At 36.7% G+C, this 21,642-nt stretch overlaps 3 protein-coding genes across 4 annotated transcripts; 1 reads left to right on the top strand and 2 right to left on the bottom strand.

The window, feature by feature from the left end:
* Nucleotides 1-372: 372 nt before the first annotated feature.
* On the bottom strand, nt 373-1,856 carry LOC103940561. The gene has a single exon (XM_009350706.3). The coding sequence runs from the start codon at nt 1,599-1,601 to the stop codon at nt 600-602; it is 1,002 nt and encodes a 333-aa protein (XP_009348981.2). The 5' UTR covers nt 1,602-1,856; the 3' UTR covers nt 373-599.
* Nucleotides 1,857-3,494: 1,638 nt separating this feature from the next.
* On the bottom strand, nt 3,495-7,833 carry LOC103940555 (enoyl-[acyl-carrier-protein] reductase [NADH] 1, chloroplastic). Of its 2 annotated transcripts, none has more exons than XM_048576313.1 (13): nt 7,674-7,833; nt 6,712-7,023; nt 6,106-6,215; nt 5,954-6,009; nt 5,766-5,850; nt 5,631-5,678; nt 5,009-5,083; nt 4,815-4,926; nt 4,626-4,677; nt 4,493-4,544; nt 4,326-4,383; nt 3,958-4,056; nt 3,495-3,843 (listed from the first exon to the last, which is right to left on the bottom strand). In XM_048576313.1, exons 2-13 carry the CDS (start codon nt 6,986-6,988, stop codon nt 3,689-3,691), a joined length of 1,179 nt encoding a protein of 392 aa, XP_048432270.1. In that variant the 5' UTR covers nt 6,989-7,023; nt 7,674-7,833; the 3' UTR covers nt 3,495-3,688. The 2 variants fall into 2 exon arrangements, with proteins under 2 accessions (XP_048432270.1, XP_048432271.1); XM_048576314.1 differs by having other exon boundaries at nt 6,712-6,972.
* A 5,234-nt stretch (nt 7,834-13,067) lies between these two features.
* Nucleotides 13,068-16,401, top strand: LOC103964861 (zinc finger CCCH domain-containing protein 14). Its single transcript, XM_009377851.3, has 3 exons — nt 13,068-13,407; nt 14,044-14,104; nt 15,383-16,401. Exons 1-3 carry the CDS (start codon nt 13,332-13,334, stop codon nt 16,134-16,136), a joined length of 891 nt encoding a protein of 296 aa, XP_009376126.2. The 5' UTR covers nt 13,068-13,331; the 3' UTR covers nt 16,137-16,401.
* Nucleotides 16,402-21,642: the final 5,241 nt, after the last annotated feature.

The following is a 21,642-nucleotide window of genomic DNA, read 5'->3' as shown; positions in this document are numbered from 1 at the left end:
ACACTAAGAGAAATATAAAGTATGTGAACCTGGAATACAGTATATTGAAGAGGAAGCAATCAAATCTATGCACTCTGGTTTCGATCATCAGCGATCCTTCTCTTTCCTAACAACTAATTTAACTCGTGAATGCTATATCGTTTGTTAAAAAAGGAAAAGATAAAAGATAATTCATTACTTACCGTACAGCTAGAATTATGAATCCCAAGTTGTCATATTGAGTATACCCGCATAAGTTGAATGAGCTCAAAACACATGGAAAATGGAACTGTACGTTTTTAGCACTTACACAACTTTTGTACGACAGTTATGATTATTATATAGAATTTGTGACATGACAGATATGTTGAAACTAGAAGCACGATTGCATGATTAACCAAAATATCACTGTTTTAATAGAAAAATTCATCGGTATCCGTATCCCCAACCTATTATTCAGCAATTTACAAAACCAAAATATCTAACAATATCGATCAAAAATCCAAATTACCAAAATCAATAAACAATCCATTGATTCTATTCGCTCCATAGCTCACTACCAGACTAGTACGATTTCGAATTTTCCACAAATTCAGCCGCCGGCACGGCGGAGCCACCCATCAGTGACCGATTGCCTTCTTCAGTTCCTCCGCCACATCGCCCTCCGGCGACTTCTTATTCCCGTTCGACCGCCAATCCACTTTCCCGCTCGAATTTCTACTTACCCCATTTGTCTCAGCAATCGACTTCGCGGTGTCGGCGATTTCGTGGCGCAGATCCTCCACGGCTTTCCTCAGCAACCCGTTCTCCGTCCGCAAAGCCTCCTGCTGATGCTTCACCCTAAAACAAGCCTCCGCCACCTCACCATTTCCCGGAAATGTAACCCCCTTATCCTCCGCCGCTGCCTTTGTGGCTTTGCCATTCGATTCCCAGCCGTCCACGTGTTCGATCCCAATCTTGTTCATCACCAAGAATGGGATTTTCTGAAAAGCAATCCCCGCCGTTGGATTCGCCCCAGATCTCTTCACCTCCGCGGGAACCCGAACCCCCCACCTCAAACTCACCACGGCCCGGTTCCTCACCGGCATCGACGTCCTCGCCGCCACCTCCATCCCGGAGAACACACCCGTGAGAACTCCATCCGCCGGATTCTCCGATGGCAAAACCGTGATTTTCTTTCCCGAAAACTCCGCCTCCACCACTGGCGTCTCCACCACAGCGGCGTCGTTTTGAGAACCGACGATCTTCTCGAAGACCGATGACTGCGACTTCTTGATCGAGAAGTCGCCGAACTGTGGCTTGAAATGGAGCATGAAGCTAGGGTTTCTCCCGCGGCCGAGGAGATTGAACTCGGCGCTCATCAGCATGGAGCTAGAAATCGGCGATCCGAAGGATCCCGTCCCGGTCTTAACGACGAGGGAGAAAGGGTTCCACGCGTCGTTGGGACGATACGCGATCTTGACGGACGGCCCCGATTCGAAGAAGGTGCCGAGGTTGAGAGTGAGCTCCTTGGACTCGCCCGCGACGATGCCGGACTGGAAGGGGAGGCCCAGGATGCTGAGTGGGACCTTGGCCCGCATCAATGGCTTCTGGTCCTCACGGAATTTGACCGACGCTTTCATTGTTTTGTTGTTGCAGAAAAGCCTAATTCGGAATTTTGGAGGAAAAGGGGGTAAAATTTATAACCGATTTGATGTTGGGTTGTCACACTGAATTTGGCAGTGAATTGAGTTTTTGGCTTTGATTTGGAGATTCATGTGGGAGTTGTCATCTGGGCGGGTCCGTCAGGATTTAGCCCTGGAGTTGGGGTAATTTACGAAAATGGGGCTTCTGTTTTTTGTTGTCTGAGATGGTGTTTACAAATGGTAGGGGTATATGAACGAGAATCTTTGAATTGTATTCGGTTATTGTACATTAAACATTTAGTTTTTTTTCAGGTACTGTTCATGTTTAATTTTAAATACGAGTATTTAAAATGATTTTTGATCACATGATGTATGATGAACGGACACGATTTGAAAATCCTCACAAAGAAGATTCGGATATAGTGCATGTTGGTCGAGGAGGGGATCGGTTTGGTGACACGTGGCACGAAGTTTAAATTTTTAAATTTTTTGGAAGAAGTGAAATTTAAATTTTGAAATTTTAAATATTTTGGAAATAATTGAGTTGAGTTGGTGGTAGTAATGTTTAGGCGCGGATTTGGTTGCTGAATGCTCATTGCTAGAGTGCTCCAAATGACGAGCATTTTTCTCATCTTCGAAAATGAAGGTGATGTTCACTTTTCTATCGATTGTGGTTAGATTAAGATGAAATTTCAAAATTTATGTCTTCAATCAATTAAATCAAAATAATTTAATGGAAAAATAGCACTCTTTAGCAAAAACTAATTGCAAAACCAGAAGGAAAAATTCACAAGTGATTGGATTTGGATTGGGAAAGGACCGAGAAATTGAAATCGTGTATTCTCATCTCAACCCAATTAGGTCCCATTAATGATAGAGCGGAAATACAAAGAAAAACGATAGATAAATAAGAGATAGAAGAGTAGGAAGATGGGAGAGATGTAAAAAGAAATGTATAGAAAAACACAAAACGAAAAGCCATAAACTATGTGTCTTGGCAAAGGTCATCATGTCGCGCTTTTGGACATCACAACCCACTAGATGACACTTGATGACCTATGTCAAGGCACATAACAAGGAAGGAATCACAACTAGAGGTTTTGTTAACTGTATTCTCAAACAGCTGGAGAAACGAAGTAGAAGTGGAAGCAGCTCAGTCTCTTGGAAGGGCAGTCTCAATTGTTTTCCAGAAACCTGCCCCGATGCTGCACTAGGTAATAACAGCTATCCATTTTTTTCTGTTTCATACATTCCTTCTGTTTCGAATTCTTTGCATGGTTATAGGGTTTCTTACTTGGTTATTACATGGTTTTGTCTTTGTTATTTCAGCGCCAAGGAATGCTCCTTCTGCCAAAAAAAATTGCTTCCGGGGAGGCTACTTACGGACACTTGGTCTTCCGATTTGATTTCAAGGACTGGAAGGTAGTTAAAGTTCCAGAAAGATGCACCGCACTCCAGACCAAACAAATACCCTCCAGAGATTGAGCTCGACTCAAGAGATGGAGACATAAGGGTGACGACTTTATCGATTATATGTTTTACTATAGCTGATTTGATGACGGATTTTCCTCTAACAAATGATGCATTTGTGAAATTCTCAGTTCATGAAAGAGATTGTTGGGGACGGCGAGCAGCTGATGCCGCGCAGGACCTATAAAGTAAACAAATCAAGCAATCCTCAAGGCGATTTGCTATGCGAAGATTCTCAAACAACACCATCCACAACATCAATTAGGAAGTTCTCGAGGAACAGAGGGTTGGTTATGCAGGAGCCGCCAGTTGGGGAAGGCATATCTGAGCCTGATACTAATCAATCGATTGTGGAAGACTCACCCGTGCGCAATTGCAGTCAAGAAAACGCTGATGCCATTCAGAAAAGAAATCGTAAAATGATGTGAAATTTCATCGCACCTTTCATTTTGGTTGTGAATAACAATTACACCAATAACAAATGTCATTTTAGATTCAGCATGCATAACAATGTCAACAGCAAAAATGGATTCCAACTAAAAAGACCCTACTACCCTCAATTCTCGATGGAAAACACCCATGTTATTTTTGACCTCTAGCACTAGCACAGAGAGTTACTTTGCGGCTTTTGGAATATCAAGGTTTTCAAAAACTGGGCTGTCAACTCCGACTCCCATCGCATTCAGACCATTGTCCACATACAGAACAGTTCCGGTGATAGCTGATGCCAACGGCGATGCCAGGAAGGCAGCAGCGTTCCCCACCTCCTCTGTGTCCATGAAAGTTTGAAGTTCATTTAAGTTTGCAAGGTAAAATCGTGTATAATGAAGAATGGAAAATATGATTTTCATGCTTGTATTTGGTTGTGTACTTAATCACTCACCAGCGGATAGTTCTTTCTGCAAGGGTGCATTTTCCGACGAGTAATCAATCATCATATCAATGAATCCAATTGCCTTTGCTGCACGACTTCTTAATGGTCCTGCATTAGCAAGAGAAGAAAATGTGAGGACACAGAAGCATGCAGCAAGGATTTAACAAAAATGTGAGGTCTAGATAAGCTTGAAGCCCCGTTAACAAAAATGTGCCACTATTGCTTATCAACACCTTAAGTTGAATGTAGCTAATTAGCTTATCATTAAAAGCATGCATGTAACATCGATATTTTGGTTTCATAACGTAAACACCGTTTGACCTCAAGGTGGTCAAGAGTGGAAGATAGATTCTGTCAACAGAAAATAATTGTAGTACCTGCAGATATTGTGTTAACTCTAATGTTGTGCTTTCTTCCAGCTTCAAAGGCCAGCACCTGAATTCAAGCGTAGAAATGGGATATATAAGTTTGATTACAAAAAATTAGGAAAAATCTAGACAATGGTCAATCTAAAAGATAATACAGCAACAGATAAAAGACTCACACGTGTGTCACTCTCTAGAGCAGCCTTCGCTGAACTCATCCCTCCACCATATCTGCAAGTAAAATAGCTTAAAAAAAAAGTTTACTCTGAGAATAACTATTGACAAGTAGTATCAATGCAAGAAGACACGTACCCGGGAATGATCCTTTCTGAAGCAATGTATGTTAGAGAGAGTGAAGCACCACCTGCCACGATAACATTTACCTTTAGATTCAAGGCTGTCTAAAAACACTTGCTAGAACATCATGGGATTTTTGAAAATTGAAGAGCGGAGGAGAGGAGGAGGAGGAGGAGAAAGAAAGTACTAAAGTTAGAGTAGTGCCTGGGTTCATTATTGGAGCAAAATGCTTGAGTAAAGAAACATATGAGTAACTCGATGCAGAGATAGCTGCAAGATATCCATATCTTGACGTCTCCAAAAGAGGTTTGGTAACCTGTGAATGATACATTTACTTCCTAAGTAACACGAAGATCTTAAACAATGTTGCAAAACCTAAAAAAGGAAGAAATATTCACCTCTGGCCCATTGGCAAGAGAGTGGACAAGGATATCAATGCTGCCAAAATCCTGCTTCACGGATTCCACAACCTCCTGCGAAACATATTTACAGAATCAGACAATATAGCCAAGCCGGGCCAATTTCTTAACCCAACATCTGGAAACAAAACCTATAATAAAGAAAAATTTGAGCTCGACCATATTCAATTATAACCTATATGTTTGCAAATAACCTTGAGACATTTCAAGCATGTAATTCATCTGGAAACATTTAGTTTAACTATCATACCTCTAACAAATTCTAATTTTCATCTTGAAGATTGCATCTAATGAGCAACGAATGGCACATTACTAGGGGTATGGAGGTTTCTTTCTCCTTATAGCAGGGTTATATGAGAATACCTTCCAGTATTTTGTTGTTGGGTCTAAGCTATGGGAAATTATACTAGATAGGCCAAACTTATATCCAGGCTTTTATGTTTTTGGAGGGAAAGGGAGGAGTCAAGGCCCTGATAGGTCCCCCCTTCCTTTTGGCTCTGTGCGTCACTTAAAGGCCGAAAGATTGTTCATTATCTGCTAGCCGGTAAAATAATAATTTAATAACTCAATTGAACTGTAATCTGGTGAACAAAAATGGTACCTTAACAGTCCAATTTGAGGACCCCAAGTAGCGTTTGTTGGTTTTTATCTGCAGAAAACACAATACGAGCATCACTACAAATATAATTTGGCTCAAATTTTACATTCCAGAAACTAAAAATCAGGAGATTCATACATCTTCAGGAACATCTTCGGGACTGTCAAAAACTGCATCTAATGGGTAAACCTTGGTAATTTCCATCAAAGAGCCATCTGGCAGTCTGAAAGGGGATAAAGAAACAAAAGAAAAGCCTGAATTAGACACAGATAGATAAACATCAATAGATTTGCATGAAATGCAGGAAACGAAAGATCTGCTCTTACTTGCGTGTCTCATCAAACTTTCCACGCCTTAAACTGGACTCAAAAATGTTCAGTGCCTATGCCAAAGAAAACTTCATTAAAAAACTATACATTTTCGCCAACAGTTAAGGCTCCAATATCACTAGAGAATTCAGTTATATTTATTTACATACCGGCACCCATGTACCAACTAGAATTTCAGCCCCAGCAGCAGCAAGAGCTTTTGATATTGCCCATCCATATCCATGATCATCAGCCACACCAGCAATGAATGCTCTCTTTCCTGCAAATAGCTGTCTCAGTGTTAGATTCATCAGATTCGATGTTCTTCTTGTGTGAACAATTATCAACGAAACTAATCCATCTGAGAAAGCCAATACATGGATAGTTCCATTTCCAAATAATCTAAACAATGAAAGCAAACCCATGGTCTTGCTTTGCCTTCCAAAAGTGTCTTCCTAGACGAAGTCACATTCCTTTTGATATCCTCTTGATTTAGAGATAGAATGGAATTATAAATTGTAAACCATACACTGCATTCATCAGTGACAAGTGACAACCCAGTAAACTAAAATAATATATCATTGACGATAATGACAAAGATCTTCACGAAAAACTTCATTAGAAATATCTGATCCCCAATAACTATTGTTGTTGCTCGACTTTAATTGTGCGTCATTAACATGCAAGTTCGTCACAACAAAGAAAAACACAGAACCTCATATACACGTTAACAAATTGAGTACTAAAGCACAATTTCTAGAAGAAAGATGTTTGACCTCTCAAATCAATAGGCAATCCTGGTAGTGGAGTGTTCTCAGCTACTCCTGACATTGCTCTTGTGACAACCTTCACGGATTTCGCAGGCCCTGATTTCAAGCTCTGGGAGAATGGCTGTGTTCCTGAGATGTGCGAAGAACTCTTAAGCCTTCTCCAAACTCCCACCTCGCTGTTTGTACCGAACTTTGCTGTGCATGACATATAAGTTCTTTGAGAGGACGATATGCAACGCTTAACCGCTGCCATGTGTGATCCGGGAGCTGCAGTCGTGGCCATTTTAGATACAAATCACAAGAAACCGAATCAAAGTTCTGCAAGATCAGGAAGAATACTAAGTTCAAACTTCTCACATCTTATCAGCAATCATTAGAGACATTCCAATACCGATTTTAACTACTAACACAGGCAGTAAATTAAACTTTTTTTTTTCTTCATAAAAGTAAAAACAAATCAAGAAACTGTAAACTGTGTCGTCTGATGCAATTAAAAACAATCAATTTATGTGATCAAATCTTAACAGGATGAACAACTAATTTGGCACATCATTTTTCCACACTGGAAAACCACTTTATCACAAATTATTGTGTAAATATTTTGGATTAAGTGGTGTTAATAATTGAGATTAGACTTAGGTACTTGAATCTAACGGAAGACATGATACAAAACTGAGTGCAATGACGTTCTAAGATTCATATAGCCAACCCTACCCAGCGAGAAAAGACTTTGTTATTGTTGTTGTTAATAATTAAGCTTATAATAACAACATCACATAAAGATTAGTTCTTTTCACTTCACTGAATCACTAGCACAATCTAAACACACACAAAACATCAAATCAACCCAGATTGAAAACATTTCTAAAATTCTAACAACATGATCAAATCCTATGTCTGAACTGATCAGGAATCAGTGGAGACGCGTCGACATTGAACCCATTTCATAGAAAGATCCGAAGACTCACCTGCGACTTGCGCTGTGGTGTGCTGGGGGGAGAGAAGAACAAGGTTTCGTTGGAGTGTTTATATGAAATGTGAGTGTCTATCTTCTTTTGTGTGGGGATCTTCGATGAAATCGAGGTTTTTGGTTTGTTGGATGGTTGGAGTTGGTGACTGTTGAGCAACCTCGTAAATGCCGATTGAAGGGAGGAGAGACCGTTGAGCTGTGTTGTATTTGGCGCCCTTGTAAAATGACATTTTTGCCCTCGTTCTTATTGGGCCTTTTGGATTGGGCTTGTGTATTAGAGAAATTTTATGCATCTTCTGTGTGACAAATTCGAACACGACAAATTGCACGATTTGAAATTCATACAAATATAGAATCCAATTTACATGGTTAACACTATTTAACAAGGTTTTATTAGTAAAAGAATAACCTTTTCTTATTTTCTTGTTTTTCAAATTTTGAATAAGCAATGCTAAGAAAGGGAGACTCGAACATAAATTATATAACCACCTACATTAAAAGCCTCTTGCACTTCTAATTGACAATTTTAGTTTGCCTTTCACTTCATAAAAACATCTTGATGGTGCGCCACAAGTAATATAATAGTATTTCTCTATACTTGTAAGTTGAATGTTTAAAACTCGACTCACATGAATGACGGGTTCAGTACCTTAACTTTTATGGCTAATCAAGTTTGTGTTGCTTAACATTAATCTCCTCTAAAGTAAAATACTTATAGTTTTTGTTTTTTTACTTATTATTATCTATACTAAGAGAGAAGGGTCAGGCGTAGCCTTACTATGGGTTAGCAATAATGTGGTTCAAATTTGTCTTTGGTGAGAATTGAACTTAAAACCTCTCACTTACAAGTGAAGACGAATACGACTAAATACTAGTACTAAATGACTAAAATACTTACAGTTAAAAAAAGAATATTTATTTATGGAGAGTGCTATTCATACTCTTTTACTTACCTCCCACACACCTTTGTTAATTTTTTGTTATTTATATTTGTAAATTTCGATTCGATCAGCCGAAAATTAAGAAAAGCATGTGAAAATTGAAAATTGGTGACACTTCCCTTATTTATTTACTATTATATGCCCCCCACATTGTATGGGAAAATAATTTTTGTTTTCTTTTTAAAATGGGAAGGAGAAAGGGTGAAATAAGGAATATGATTATAGAGAAGTTTCTTTTTTATATTTTATTTTTAAAAAATTAGAGGATGTTAGGATCATCCTTGGGTTAGGCTTTTAAAAAAGGGTAAAATTTAGTTTGTGTGAATTTACTTTATTACTCATGATTTTGTTTTGTGGAAGAAGACAAATTGTTCGTTTACACTTTTTTGGTTAACAAAAGGGATTTTATTAATGTAGTTTTAGATATTAGTCTTTTGGCACGTACTTTTTTCATATCGATTTCAACGTCAGGGGTGATGAAGGGCGCCAATTGATTTTCTCATATAATTTCTATGCGGTATGATTGGTTATTATTGAATTATTTAATTTTACAACTTTATTCTTGTTATATTTTTTTTAAAGGGCAATTACACATAGAGTTAAATTATTAGCAATGTTATATAGATATACTAGTATATGCCCACACATAAAGTATGTGAATTTTTTTAGTTTGGTTGTTAAAATTGAAGGAGAGAGAGGAAGAGAGAGAGAGAATTGAGGAGGGAGGGAGAGAGGTTTTTTTTTTTTTTTTTCCTTAAATTAGAGATCATAAACTTACATGTAGGTGAGGTTTAAAAAAAAAAAGCAAAATTTTATTTTGTGAAGTTACGTTACTGTCCTTAATTTTTGTTGTTGTGATAAAAAATAAAAAATGTATTTTCATCATCTTTTGGTTGAAAAAAGAAGGTTTCATTAATGCAACAATGCTCTCCTAAGGTCCTTTTTCTGAGGACCTGTAAGGACCTCTTTTATATGAGTCATAGGATTAATCTTATGGTACAAAAATTTATGAGTTTATATAAACCTATTACACCTAAACAAAATCAAAACATGCTAATAGGCTTCACGCTTATCCTTCCTTCCTGCTTCGTGAGAGAGGAGCAAAATTGCAACCCATTCAATCTCAGAGGAAATCTTTTGTCAAGGATGTCGTCCCGACCCTCCCTCTCTACTGCTATGCTCCCACACTTGAAGATCATTGCTAACAGTTTGAGATCGTCTCTGGGAAGATTGTTCTTCCATCATACAACAATCTGCAATTAAAATTAAAAGTGAAGCAAAAAAAAAAAAAGGAAGAATGGAGTAGAGGCTGAACCATCACCACAAAGGAATATAAAATAGAATGGTGCTATTAGGAGAGCATTAGATGAAACCCAATTAAAAGAAGAATGGTTCTCTCGATTAAATTACAGTTTCCATTCTACTTTTTTTTTTCAACAGCGAAGAGGGAGAAATTGGGAGACATTGAAATCAATTCAACCACAAAGGAAATACCTTTTTGTAGCTTTGAAGAAAATTTTAATTTTCCGAGGGCACTGTGAAATCGGGTCTCGTTGCTCTCCTTCAACGTCGAAAATTTAAGCGTGAACCCTATTTTTAATTTTTTTGGTGTTTTGATTTTGTTTTAGTGTAATAGAATTATATAAACTCAATAGTTTTTCTACCATTAGATTAATCCTATAACTAATATAAAAGAGGACCATAGGGGAGCATTGTTGTTCATTAATGTAGTTTTTGACAGTGAAGACTTGCCTATGAACAAATAACTCATGGATGGATGCGTTGGGCTTTTCATGCTGAAGGCAATTTGGAAGGTGGGCTTTTTCTACTATTAGGCCGTGTGGCTACGGATACGTTGGGCCTTCAACTGTAATATTTTTAGCCCAATCATGCCTCCTAAGCTCAAGTAACTTCTGTTACTACATTAGCTTTTACTATTTTACTTAAGCAATTCTCACACTATTTTTTACATTTTAATTTAATAATTAAAAACATAAATAAACAAAGTACACATGAGAAAAAAATAAAGTGTGAGAGAGTAAAAATAATCCATGTAAAAAACAAAGTAAAATAGTCAGTAACATAAATCAATGGAGAATATTAGAAAATTCATGATTTAGAAAAAATAGTCAGCCAAATATTATTTTCTTAATAAAAATTATATTTTATATAATAAAAACAAAAAACAGGTAAGAAATTAGATTGAGCCTACGTCAGCAACCCAGCACATTGGCGGCAACAAGCGGAACCCAACCCCCCAAAATTTAACCGCTTTGAATCCCTAATTTTAAAAATCTTCAATTATTTCCACAAAAAAAAAAAAAAAAAAAAAACCAACCATATCAATTAGTACATATGATTTATTATTATTTTTTTTAACAAATGATATTATCTATACTAAGGGGGAGGGGTGGGCTTAACCTCACAATGAGTTAGCAATAATATGGTTCAAATTCGCATTTGGCGATAATCAAATCTAAGACATCTCACTTTCAAATGAAGAGGAATACCACTAGACTGTAGTATTAAATGGATATGATTTATTAATTAGGGTAAAGTACAAAAAACTACCTCAACTATTAGTGTCACAACACTTTCATACCTCATCTTTTAAAATTGACAATATCATACCTCATCTTACGAATTTGTGACAATGTCAAACCTCCGTCAATTTTTCTGTTAATTTTTCTGTTAAGTGCTGACGTGGCTTGATTCGAAGCCCACTTTCTATCAAAAAATTATTAAAAACTAAAAAAAATATTTAATATTTTTAAAATATAAAAATAAAAAAAAACCTTTGTCGTCCCTTCCCCCCTCTTTCTCTCTTCCCCATCTTCATCTTCTTCCTCCTTAATCTTTAACACCAAAAAAAAAATAAAATTTGAAAACCCCACCCGCCGCCCCCCCCCCCCCCCAAGAAGAGGAGAAGGAGGAAGAACCGAAGAAGAAGAAGAGGAGGAGGAAGAAGAAGACGAGGAAAAAACAAAAGAAATGGAAACTGCAAACTAGAAAAAAAAAAACCCAGAAGAAAAAGGAAGAAGAAGAAGAAGAATAAGAAGAAGAAGAAGGAGGAGAAGGAGGAAGAAGAAGGAGAAGAAGAAGGAGAAGGAGGAAGAGGAAGAAGAAAAGCCATCAACTCAACCCCCCTCCCGGCCCGCTTGCGGAAGAAGAAGAAGAAGAAGAAGGAGGTGAAGAGGAAGAAGAGGAGGAGGAGGAGAGAAAAAAAAAAAAAACCCCAAACTGCAACCCAGAAGAAGGAAGAAGGAAGAAGAAGAAGAAAGAAAAAAAAAATTAAAACACGCCCTCCTACGGAAGAAGAAGAAGAAGAAGAAGGAGAAAAGAAAAAAAAAAAAAAAACCCCAACCCAACCCAATTCGGTCCCCACCCCCCCCCCCCCCCCCCCCCCCCCCCCCCCCCCCCCCCCCCCCCCCCCCCCCCCCCCCACGCTCATCTTCATCTTCTACCCCTTTTCCCTCTACCTGCAACCCAGGAACCAAAAAAAAAAAACAAAAAGAAAAAAAAATTCATACCCAGTTTTGGCCCAGAAGAAGAAGAAGAAGAAGAAGAAGAAGAAGAAGAAGAAGAAGAAGGAAAAAAAAAAAAAAGTGACAAATCCAGTTTCGCCCCAGGAGAAGAAGATGAAGATGAAGATGAAGAAGGAGGAGGAGAGAGAAGAACAAAAAAAACTGAAATTGGTGCGGGTGAAGGAAAGGGGATGCCGCACCCCTGAAATATTTTTTTTTGTTTTTTTATTCTTAATTTTTTAATATTTAATTATTTTTTAATCCAGCTGAATTAGTGAGTGGTCCCCGTCTCTTGCCACGTCAGCACTTAACAGAAAAACTAACAGAAAAATTGACGGAGGTATGACATTGTCACAAATTCGTAAGATGCGGTATTATATTGTCAATTTTAAAAGATGAGGTATGAAACTGTCGTGACCCCAATATTTGAGGTAGTTTTTTGTACTTTACCCTATTAATTAATTACAAGCAATTGTACACATGCTGCTTACTTAAAATTTTGAAAATAAAAATTTATAACAGGAGAAATGTAAAATAGTCACAAATGCTTTTTCGTGACAATCTTCAAACTATTTTCGTCGTTGAAGAGATTATCATTTCTGTAGAGATTGATCTAGATAACTATTTTGTCACTAAAATTTTATTCTATTTGGAAGAAAAACGTGAATGAAAAAATAGGGCTAATGAGTTATAAGACTTAAAAAAACAGTAAAATTATTGTTTAATTTACTATATCGCCCAAAACTTTTAGTTTGGCCATTTTACTTAATTTTGTTGAATTAATTTAGTCATATCACCTTCTTTTAACGACAATTAGAATTATTTTATGGTAATCTAGATTATCAAATAACAGTATTTATTAGTGTAATTTCCTGACTTTTTAAAATAAAAATAAATAGTTGATAATATAATAAATAATATCCGAAAGCTCTGGACTTTCCCACTCTCGTTTTGGAAGCCGCTTTCTTTTATCCTTCCAGCAGCTGCTGCTCTTCCTCTTCCAAAACCCTTCTTCTAGGGTTAGGGTTTGGGCTAGGGTTTGCCTCTCTGTGTCCCCCTTCATCACTAATCCTCTCCCTAGGGATCTCTGTACCACCAAATTAGGGATTCTTTCATCGTTTCTGTGCTTTCTCCGTTGTCGTTTTGTAGTGGTTTGGATTCGTTTTGGATCTCGATCTGGGTTCTGAAGTAATGGATACTCGTAAAAGAGGGCGGCATGAAGGTGGCGGCTTTCACTCTAATGGCGGCTTCAAGAAGAACAAGCAAGGTTCGCTCTTTGCTTTCTCTCACTCTGTTTCTTGTGAATTTGGTGAATCTACTGTTTTTTTGTTGCTTTTTTCTGTTTTTTTTTTCTGTAGTTTTTCTACTATTTTTTTTTCTGTTTGGTTGCTGAGAAAGTTTCTGAAGCTTGAACTTCTCTTTGCTGTATAAAAATTCCTGATTTACTAGAGTGTTATTTCTTTTTGCAACTTGGGTTTATCAGTATGTATTCAGATTTAGAGTGTGTGGTATGTTCTGCTGATGTGATATTGTGAAATTGTTTCTGGTTTTTGCTTAAATTTTGGTAATTTCTGAATTTTCATGTTTTAGTTAGTTTGTGTTCTTTTGCAATCTCCCAAGTTTGTGTCCTTCAAATGAAGTTGCTTTGGATGTGCACAAGGTCATTTACGTAAGTTAAACATGCTTAATACAAAATAATAATCGTCTAGAATTTGATGGTTAATGTAGTTACATAAACATCATGTTGCACTTGGATTATTTGGACTAGGATTATACAGGTAAAACTAATTTTGCTAATATTTGTATCGCTTTGGTTCAAATGAGTTTGAGATGCTCTACAACAATTGGATTAAAGATCAGGAGAAAATGTAACTGAGATAAAGTAATTAATGTTTTGTAACAGAATTGGAGTCCTTTTCAACCGGTGTAGGAAGCAAATCGAAGCCATGCACCAAATTTTTCAGGTTCAAATCTTTCTCATCTAAGTAAATATCATGAAATTTATCTTATCCGTTTTGAGGTAGTTATAAGCTTTTACAAAATGAAATCTTATAATTGCACTAATGAAATGGGAGTTCATAGTTGTTATACAGGTACATACTTTGCTTTGGTCTAATGAAGTTGACAAATTCCATGTAACAGAAAACTGATATATTTATGAAATACATTTATAACCATTCACTAGACCAAATTCCGCGCTTATGAAAATATAGTGAGATTGAGCATTGCATGTAAATGATTTGTATTGTATCTTGTAGCTCAATTAATGTTCCCAGTTTTTCTCAAACATTTGGTAAGATATAAACTAATGATACATTTTCTGGATTTTAGTAAATTTTCTAAGTTGTTGTACCGTACAAATCAAATATCATAACTTGTACCAACCCTTTTCTGCTAAATTGAGAGTTAATTTCCCATACCTTTTGTTTAAGCTCTTGACGGCAACATTGGTTAGATATGACAATGTATTCTCTTCCTATCTCATAGAAAACTTAGCTCATAAATAACATATTTCAGTCACATTGATATGAGGCACTTGTCCGAGGAAAAAAAATTTCTTTCGATATTAGCTTCAAATCATACTTTCTACGGAGAGGCTTTTCTTTCTTTTATCTTGATCTTTGTGCCTTTACAATGGGAATGGTGGGAAGGTTGATCAGGGCTCTTTACGGTCTTACAGAGTCTCGGGTCTTTTAGTAACTGTCTTTTTTTATCTCAGTTATAGGTACTGAGTTTGAATTATATGATTCTTGCAAGTAGTTTATGTTGCCTTGCTATTATTCTGAAACGATTTGTAATCGTAGCCGTAAATTTTATTAATCAGTTAAATAATACTCAAGAATCTAGGAACCAGATTTTGTAAATCAAAATCATCTTATGTGTGCCTGCAATTCACGAGTTTCGACAAATAATTCATCTTAGAATCAATATGTATATGTGTTCCTGAAGTTGTCTTGTATGAATCTAGATTGAATTTTTTGTGCAAATGGAGGGTGTATTTGAGATTTTTGTGGTGCACTATTTTCAGTCATCTAAAACTGTGTGAATTCATATTTACCTGTATAGTGATACTGTGTCAGTCCTTGACAATTCTAGGAAGAACTTTTATACCGTGAAATCTTATTTCTTATCTTCAATTTGAGTGACCACTGTTGGCCTGAGCAATCATGTGTGTTTGTAGAGAATAGTAATTGAATTGTTTACAATCATCTGATTAGAGAACTCCATGATTCTCATTGCAGCACTGCTGGCTGTCCTTTTGGCGAGAGTTGCCACTTCCTGCACTATGTTCCTGGAGGTTACAATGCCGTGGCTCAGATGATGAATCTTGCGCCTGCCCCTCCGCCACCTAGGAACATTCCTGGCCCACCATCCCATTCCAATGGGTCCAATTCATCTGGAGTTAAATCGCGCATATGCAATAAATATAATTCTGCTGAAGGCTGCAAATTTGGTGACAAATGTCATTTTGCTCATGGTGAGTGGGAACTTGGCAAGCCTCTTGCTCAGTCCCACGATGATCCTCATGCCATGGGACCTGGTCCAGGCCGTATGGGTAATTGGATGGAGCCACACCCGGCACGCCCAGCATCTAGCTTTGGTGCCTCATCTACTGCAAAAATCAGTGTGGATGCATCACTTGCAGGAGCCATTATTGGGAAGGGAGGTGTACATTCGAAGCAGATTTGTCGCCAGACAGGAGCCAAACTTTCAATCCGGGACCATGAGTCAAATCCCAATCTCAGGAACATTGAACTGGAGGGGACCTTTGAACAGATTCAGCAAGCTAGTGCCATGGTGAGTGAGCTAATTGCGACTGTTTCAAACTCTGGCCCTGGTAAGGCTCCGGGAGGAGGAGGCCCAGGAGCCCCAGCCCCTCCAGGAAGTAACTTTAAGACGAAACTGTGTGATAATTTTACCAAAGGGACTTGCACCTTTGGAGAAAGATGTCACTTTGCACACGGGGCTGCTGAATTGCGGAAGTCTGGAGTGTGAGTGCTCTTTGAAATTCTTTTTCTTGCAGTCAGAATCTTGTACTAGTGGGAGAGCGGTTTTGATTTGTTGATGTGCGATGCTACCTAGAGGAATTAACAAGATTATGATATCATTGTTTTTGTGAGCATTTGGTGGCGCTTACTGCTAGTGTAGCTTTGTAGGCATAAGTTTTTACTTATTGTGCTTGACATTTTGCTCATGTTAAAACTCGGTTAAAGGAACCTTTTTTGGGTCCAAAAATGTTGGTAATTTTGATATGATTTGAAGAAGGTGATAGGATTTTAGTCGTGTTTCATTGGCTTGGAAAGTAAAAGAGAAGCTTTGCTACAAAGCAAGCCACTAAGTGAATGAAAATGACTTGTATCATGGTGATTCGATTTTCATTTGATTTGTGGTTCGATTTTCATTTGATTTATCCAATTTATTCGATTCCGAAAATGAGAGATTATAAGCTTGTAGCTCAGCAATCTTAGGTATGATCGTGGGGACGGGCAACAAGATCAAAAAGCCTACCAAAGACCACCAAAAGAACATAGGGAAATACTCATAAATAGAACAATTTCTTAATTTTGGGACATAAATAGGACATTTTGAATAGGCATATGGCGTGCACAACAATCGGACAAAAATAAGATTTTTCTTACACCTTGAATGACCAAATTGTCCTCTTATATAAATAGGTTATTAAAAAATTTCAACCCTTATTTCTCATTTTGTAGAGAGAAACAGGGAGGAGAGAGAAAAAATCTCTTCTCTCGCCCAATTCCAGTTCGAAAGAATTCTAACCCACCCATCTTCTTCATCCAAGAGCTCTCTCTAACCCACACCCACACCCATCTTCTTCATCCAAGTTCTCTCTCTCTCTCTCTCTCTCTCTCTCTCTCTCTCTCTCTCTCTCTCTCTACATTTTGAATATGCACAAGAGCTCTCTCTTTAACCCACCCATCGTCGATTTTTACCTTTTCATTTGTAGGTTTTGTGAACTGAGTTTGCTTAATTTGACTTTTTGATTGATGGGTTTTTGGAGTTGAAGTGATTGGTTTGGTGTTTCTTGGAGGAGACCCAAATTCTTCAATTTTGTTTTTGTTTTTTTATTTTATCATTTCTTTGATTTATATGTGGGTTTTCATTTCTTTTGTCTTCTCCCTCCCTCTGCTCCCCTCTTTTGATCCAAATTTACAAGCACTAAAATAGGGTTTGGCTTTTGTTGCAATTAAAGGAAAAAACGTATTAAATGTCAGTTGTCTTATGGAGAAGAGATAAATTTGAGGGAAAAGAGCAAAATCAGAGTGGAAAGAAGGAAGAGAGAAGGATATAGACGAAATTGTTTCATGTACTCGTTCACTTTCTTCGTATTAAGCTCGCTCATACATTGTATGTACACGATATGTAAACGACATGCACATGTTATGCTCATAGATCTAACCCAAAAACCCATAGCTCACAACTCTCTCTTCGAAATTAGAAAAATAACGCAATCAGATAAATGATCCTAAACTTTATATGAAGAATCGAAGATTCATTCATTTGAATTTGGTATCAAATTTGATTGGATTCAAATATTTCAAGGATTTGAAATTGCCAATTTGAATGGGCACGAAAGAACCCAATTGAATCAAAGGAAATTGTTTTACGAACTCGTTCGCTATTTTCGTATTTGCAGGGCCTGCTTCTAAATCAAAGGAAAAAATAGTAAACTACATTAATGCAAAAAATATCAAAGATGTAAATACGCACCATATGCACTATATGTGCACCACATGCATACAATATGTACAATACATGCACGTGATATGCACAGAACGGGAGAAACTTTAACAATAACATATTGGTATAGTGGATACAATTAAAACATAATTGTTATGTAAATAAGGTTATAGTGATAGTTTGAAAAGTCTTGTTACGTATATTAACCACCGCTTAACCGTGCACATGGAAAACATGATACTCGTTGTCGTTATTTCATGGACACTCATGACCCTTAATGTCCTCTAAGCTTTTTCTTAATTTTGTTTTTCGTTGAGGCCAACTAAGTTGTGGTCATACTCGCTAAATTCCGGGGCCAACATACATGCATTATAATTGGTGAACATTCCTATTTCTCATATTAAGATGTAGCCATGCACACCATATGCACATTACGGAAAAAATTTCATCAATTTCTACAATTGAACACTTGAACTAGAAATCATTCCATCCCAGTTTTGTAGCACATCAAAACTTGAAATTTATTCCACAACCTATATGCCCTAACATGAAACACAAATCCTAATTTAACTTCTAAGTATTAATTCATCTTACAAACAACCCATTTATTCCATAAATCATGATGAATGAACTTGAAACTAAACACCCTACCTTTCTATACCTACCGAAGCCTTAGTCGCTGGAAAAAATGGAACTTTCCAGCCAAAACAGAAAATATGGAACAAAAACAAGCTCACTATTCTCACCTCTCTCTCGTATCCCTTTGTTCGAAATTAGAGGCATGAGGTCAACCCAAAACCTAGCTCACTCTTCTCGCCTCTCTTTGGACTTCCATCTCTTCGAAATCAAAGCTCAACCTAAAAACCCAGAGCTCACGAAGCTTTCTCGACATCCTTCTCTTCCAAATGAGAACAATGATGCAATGGGTTGATGATTTTTAGTATTTATATGTGGGTATTTTAGTAATTTTGGTTTTGTGCATGATGTGCATGGCTGATTTGTTCTATTTCTGTTCCAAGATTAAAAAATTGTCTTGTTTTGAAGCATTTCCCAAGAATATTTGAGGACGTCACTAGAAGAAGGCAAAAGTTGTACCACTATGACTTATGTATTAGCGATTTAGTACTTCTGACAACTTGACCACTCTATACTAAATGAATTATAATCATTGGTTTAATGTAAGTAAAGAAGAGAATAAAAACTCTTTTTAAGAATAAATGCTCTTTCATGAAAACCACGAAAAAGAACCCCCACCATCATCAAGGATAAACTTTTTGGTATGCAAACACCACGATTCGGTATACTAAGTGTAATAATTTTATTGCTTGAAACACTTGGTGTATTAGGTCGTGTTTCCACCACACTGATAAATCTTTTATTTCATAACAGTGACAGCTGACAGTTAGATGTCACGCGTAAGTCCTACCTACTTGAGGTTGTGGGGTATGCTTTTACGCTAGTGGTGAGAGTAGATCTCCCCCTAAACTTTTATTCACGAAAAAAAAAAAATCTATCATCATCAAGTTACTATGACAATGATACGTGTATTCGATTTAATAACCATCTCTAATGAAGTAGGCAAACCTATTTTAATGAGTCACATAGGTAAAAGCATACTCTAATGGTGTAGTCAACTGGGTAAGCAAATTTTGACAATACTTTCAACATTATAGGCAAATCGGCTCCACGTTTTAATTTATAATAGAAGACAAAAATAAAATAATAAAATAAAATTTTGCCTACTCGGTTTACCTATTCCATTAAAGCAAGACTTTTTCTATAAGACAATTGAGTGATCAACTTACCATGTCCTATTTTGTTTGCCTACATCATTGAAGATGCTTAAGTCATAAACTAAGCTGATGTATATTTCTCAAGTTTCTAATTCTGTAAAGATTCCAGAGAAGGACCAATAGTTTGCTATTAGCACGACAGTTTTTTGTCTCAGACTTGTACCTTACTACATATCAAGTACAATATGTATGATAGTTTTATCACAAGTACCTTATTGTAGTTGTAATTTATGCTAGTAATTCCTCGACGAACTATTTGTACTCTTCTACAAACACAATTATCATAACCATTACTTCTTAGTACTATGTGTTAGTAATATTATTTTTCATTTATTCGTGAAATGTCTTAGAGGTCGAATAACATCTTATTCTAAAATGACAAAAAAAAAGAAGTTGTATTAACATTAATTATTTTTACAAATAAAGATATATAGCTTAAATAGTCACTGAGATTAGCATATTTCTTTATTTTGTCTCTGACATTTAAAATTGATACAAATAGTTCCTTAGTTTGTTCACTGTTAATTATTTTGGTTATTCCGTGACAAATCACAATTAAATTGAGAGAACTTTTGTCAAATCAACCACTTCACTTGATGCAGGACAAACTCAATTTAATGAATTTTTACGGAATGAACAAAATGATTGATAGTGGATAAGCTTATGAACCACTTCTATTGATTTTAAATCTTAAAGACCAAAGTTAGAAGTTATGCCAATTTCCAAGATTATTTTGACTAAAAAGCCGTTCAAACTTTCTATAACATATAAGGACAGTCCATGTGAAGAAAATTCCTCCTAAGCCCAAAACATCAAATACAAATCTCCTCTCTTTTTGTATTAACCACAATTTACTTTCATTTGTAAGAAGTAGACCATGAAAATAAAGGCCATCATCGACATGCTAGCTCCCAAAACACAGAAGGAAAACTCAACCTAAACTACTTTATTTGTGAAGTTGCGAGTTTAAGGGGCCGGATGGGTCAAGTACGGCCTCTAAAAACATGCGATAATCAGTTTTTTAGGAGCATCTGTCATTCCCAGCTTGCTGTCGTCAATGGTTCGCTTCCTTGAATGAAAGTTGATCTTCCCGATCCACAAATATTGCCCATTGTCCTTTACTTGTTTAGTGGCCTCTGTTTGAGGGCATTTGGAATTGTCTTCAACATTGTCTTTGCATAAACTCTCGCCCTAATTGAGGGAGAATATTGAACACAAACATCTCGGAGTGAATGAACGAGTCAGAGGTTTGTAAAGAGTAAAGGACTATACAAAACACTACCCGGAATAGAAGTCTTGGCTAGTTTGAGCTAGACAAAGTCCACCTAGGCTTGTTGGAGTGAGCAACTCTCTAGATCTATTTTCAACTGCCATATCAAAATGGTGCACTTTTAGTTGTTGAATATTTCTTTGATTGATCAATGTGTGATATTCTGAATCCTCATTACTAATGAAATCGAAATGATCTCTGGATTGATCAGAGGATCCTTTCAATTACATAAATTGGGAGAATTTGTACCTACTCTAAAATTCTTGAGGCATGCGAAAAATGATAATAGATTGTCATATATTTAATTCCGCTGAAATATGTTTGCAACTGAAATAATTGTCCCTTCAACATAGCTGCATCCCTTTTCGGAAGATGGTTGAGAAAAAGTTTTGTAAGCTCTTAATAAAGCTATATCAATAAAAGAGGTGCCAACCACCTACCAAGCAAATGTATGGCTTTTGTCACACTTCACTCTGCCACCACTTATTAAACAACCCACAAATTAGGAAATTTGAGTTCAATTACACAATAAACTAACTATAATAATTGTAAGTACTTAATTTAAAATCTGAGTGAGTGGAAACTAAAATGTTAAACAGGTGAGTTTTCAACTTTTCACCATTCTTAATTATTAAAGAGAAACTTGTATGATACAATTATACTGCCACAATAGCGTTAAGCATATGAAAAAAAAAAAAAAAAATTAACACAAGTCTTCATATTATTAGCATACAAG

The sequence above is a fragment of a genome, unplaced genomic scaffold (genome assembly GCF_019419815.1).
Source record: "Pyrus x bretschneideri cultivar Hongxiangsu unplaced genomic scaffold, Pyrus_bretschneideri_v1 Contig9, whole genome shotgun sequence".
NCBI lineage: Eukaryota > Viridiplantae > Streptophyta > Magnoliopsida > Rosales > Rosaceae > Pyrus > Pyrus x bretschneideri.
The sequence above is the reverse complement of the archived record's forward strand: the minus strand, read 5'-3'. Positions and strand labels throughout refer to the sequence as shown.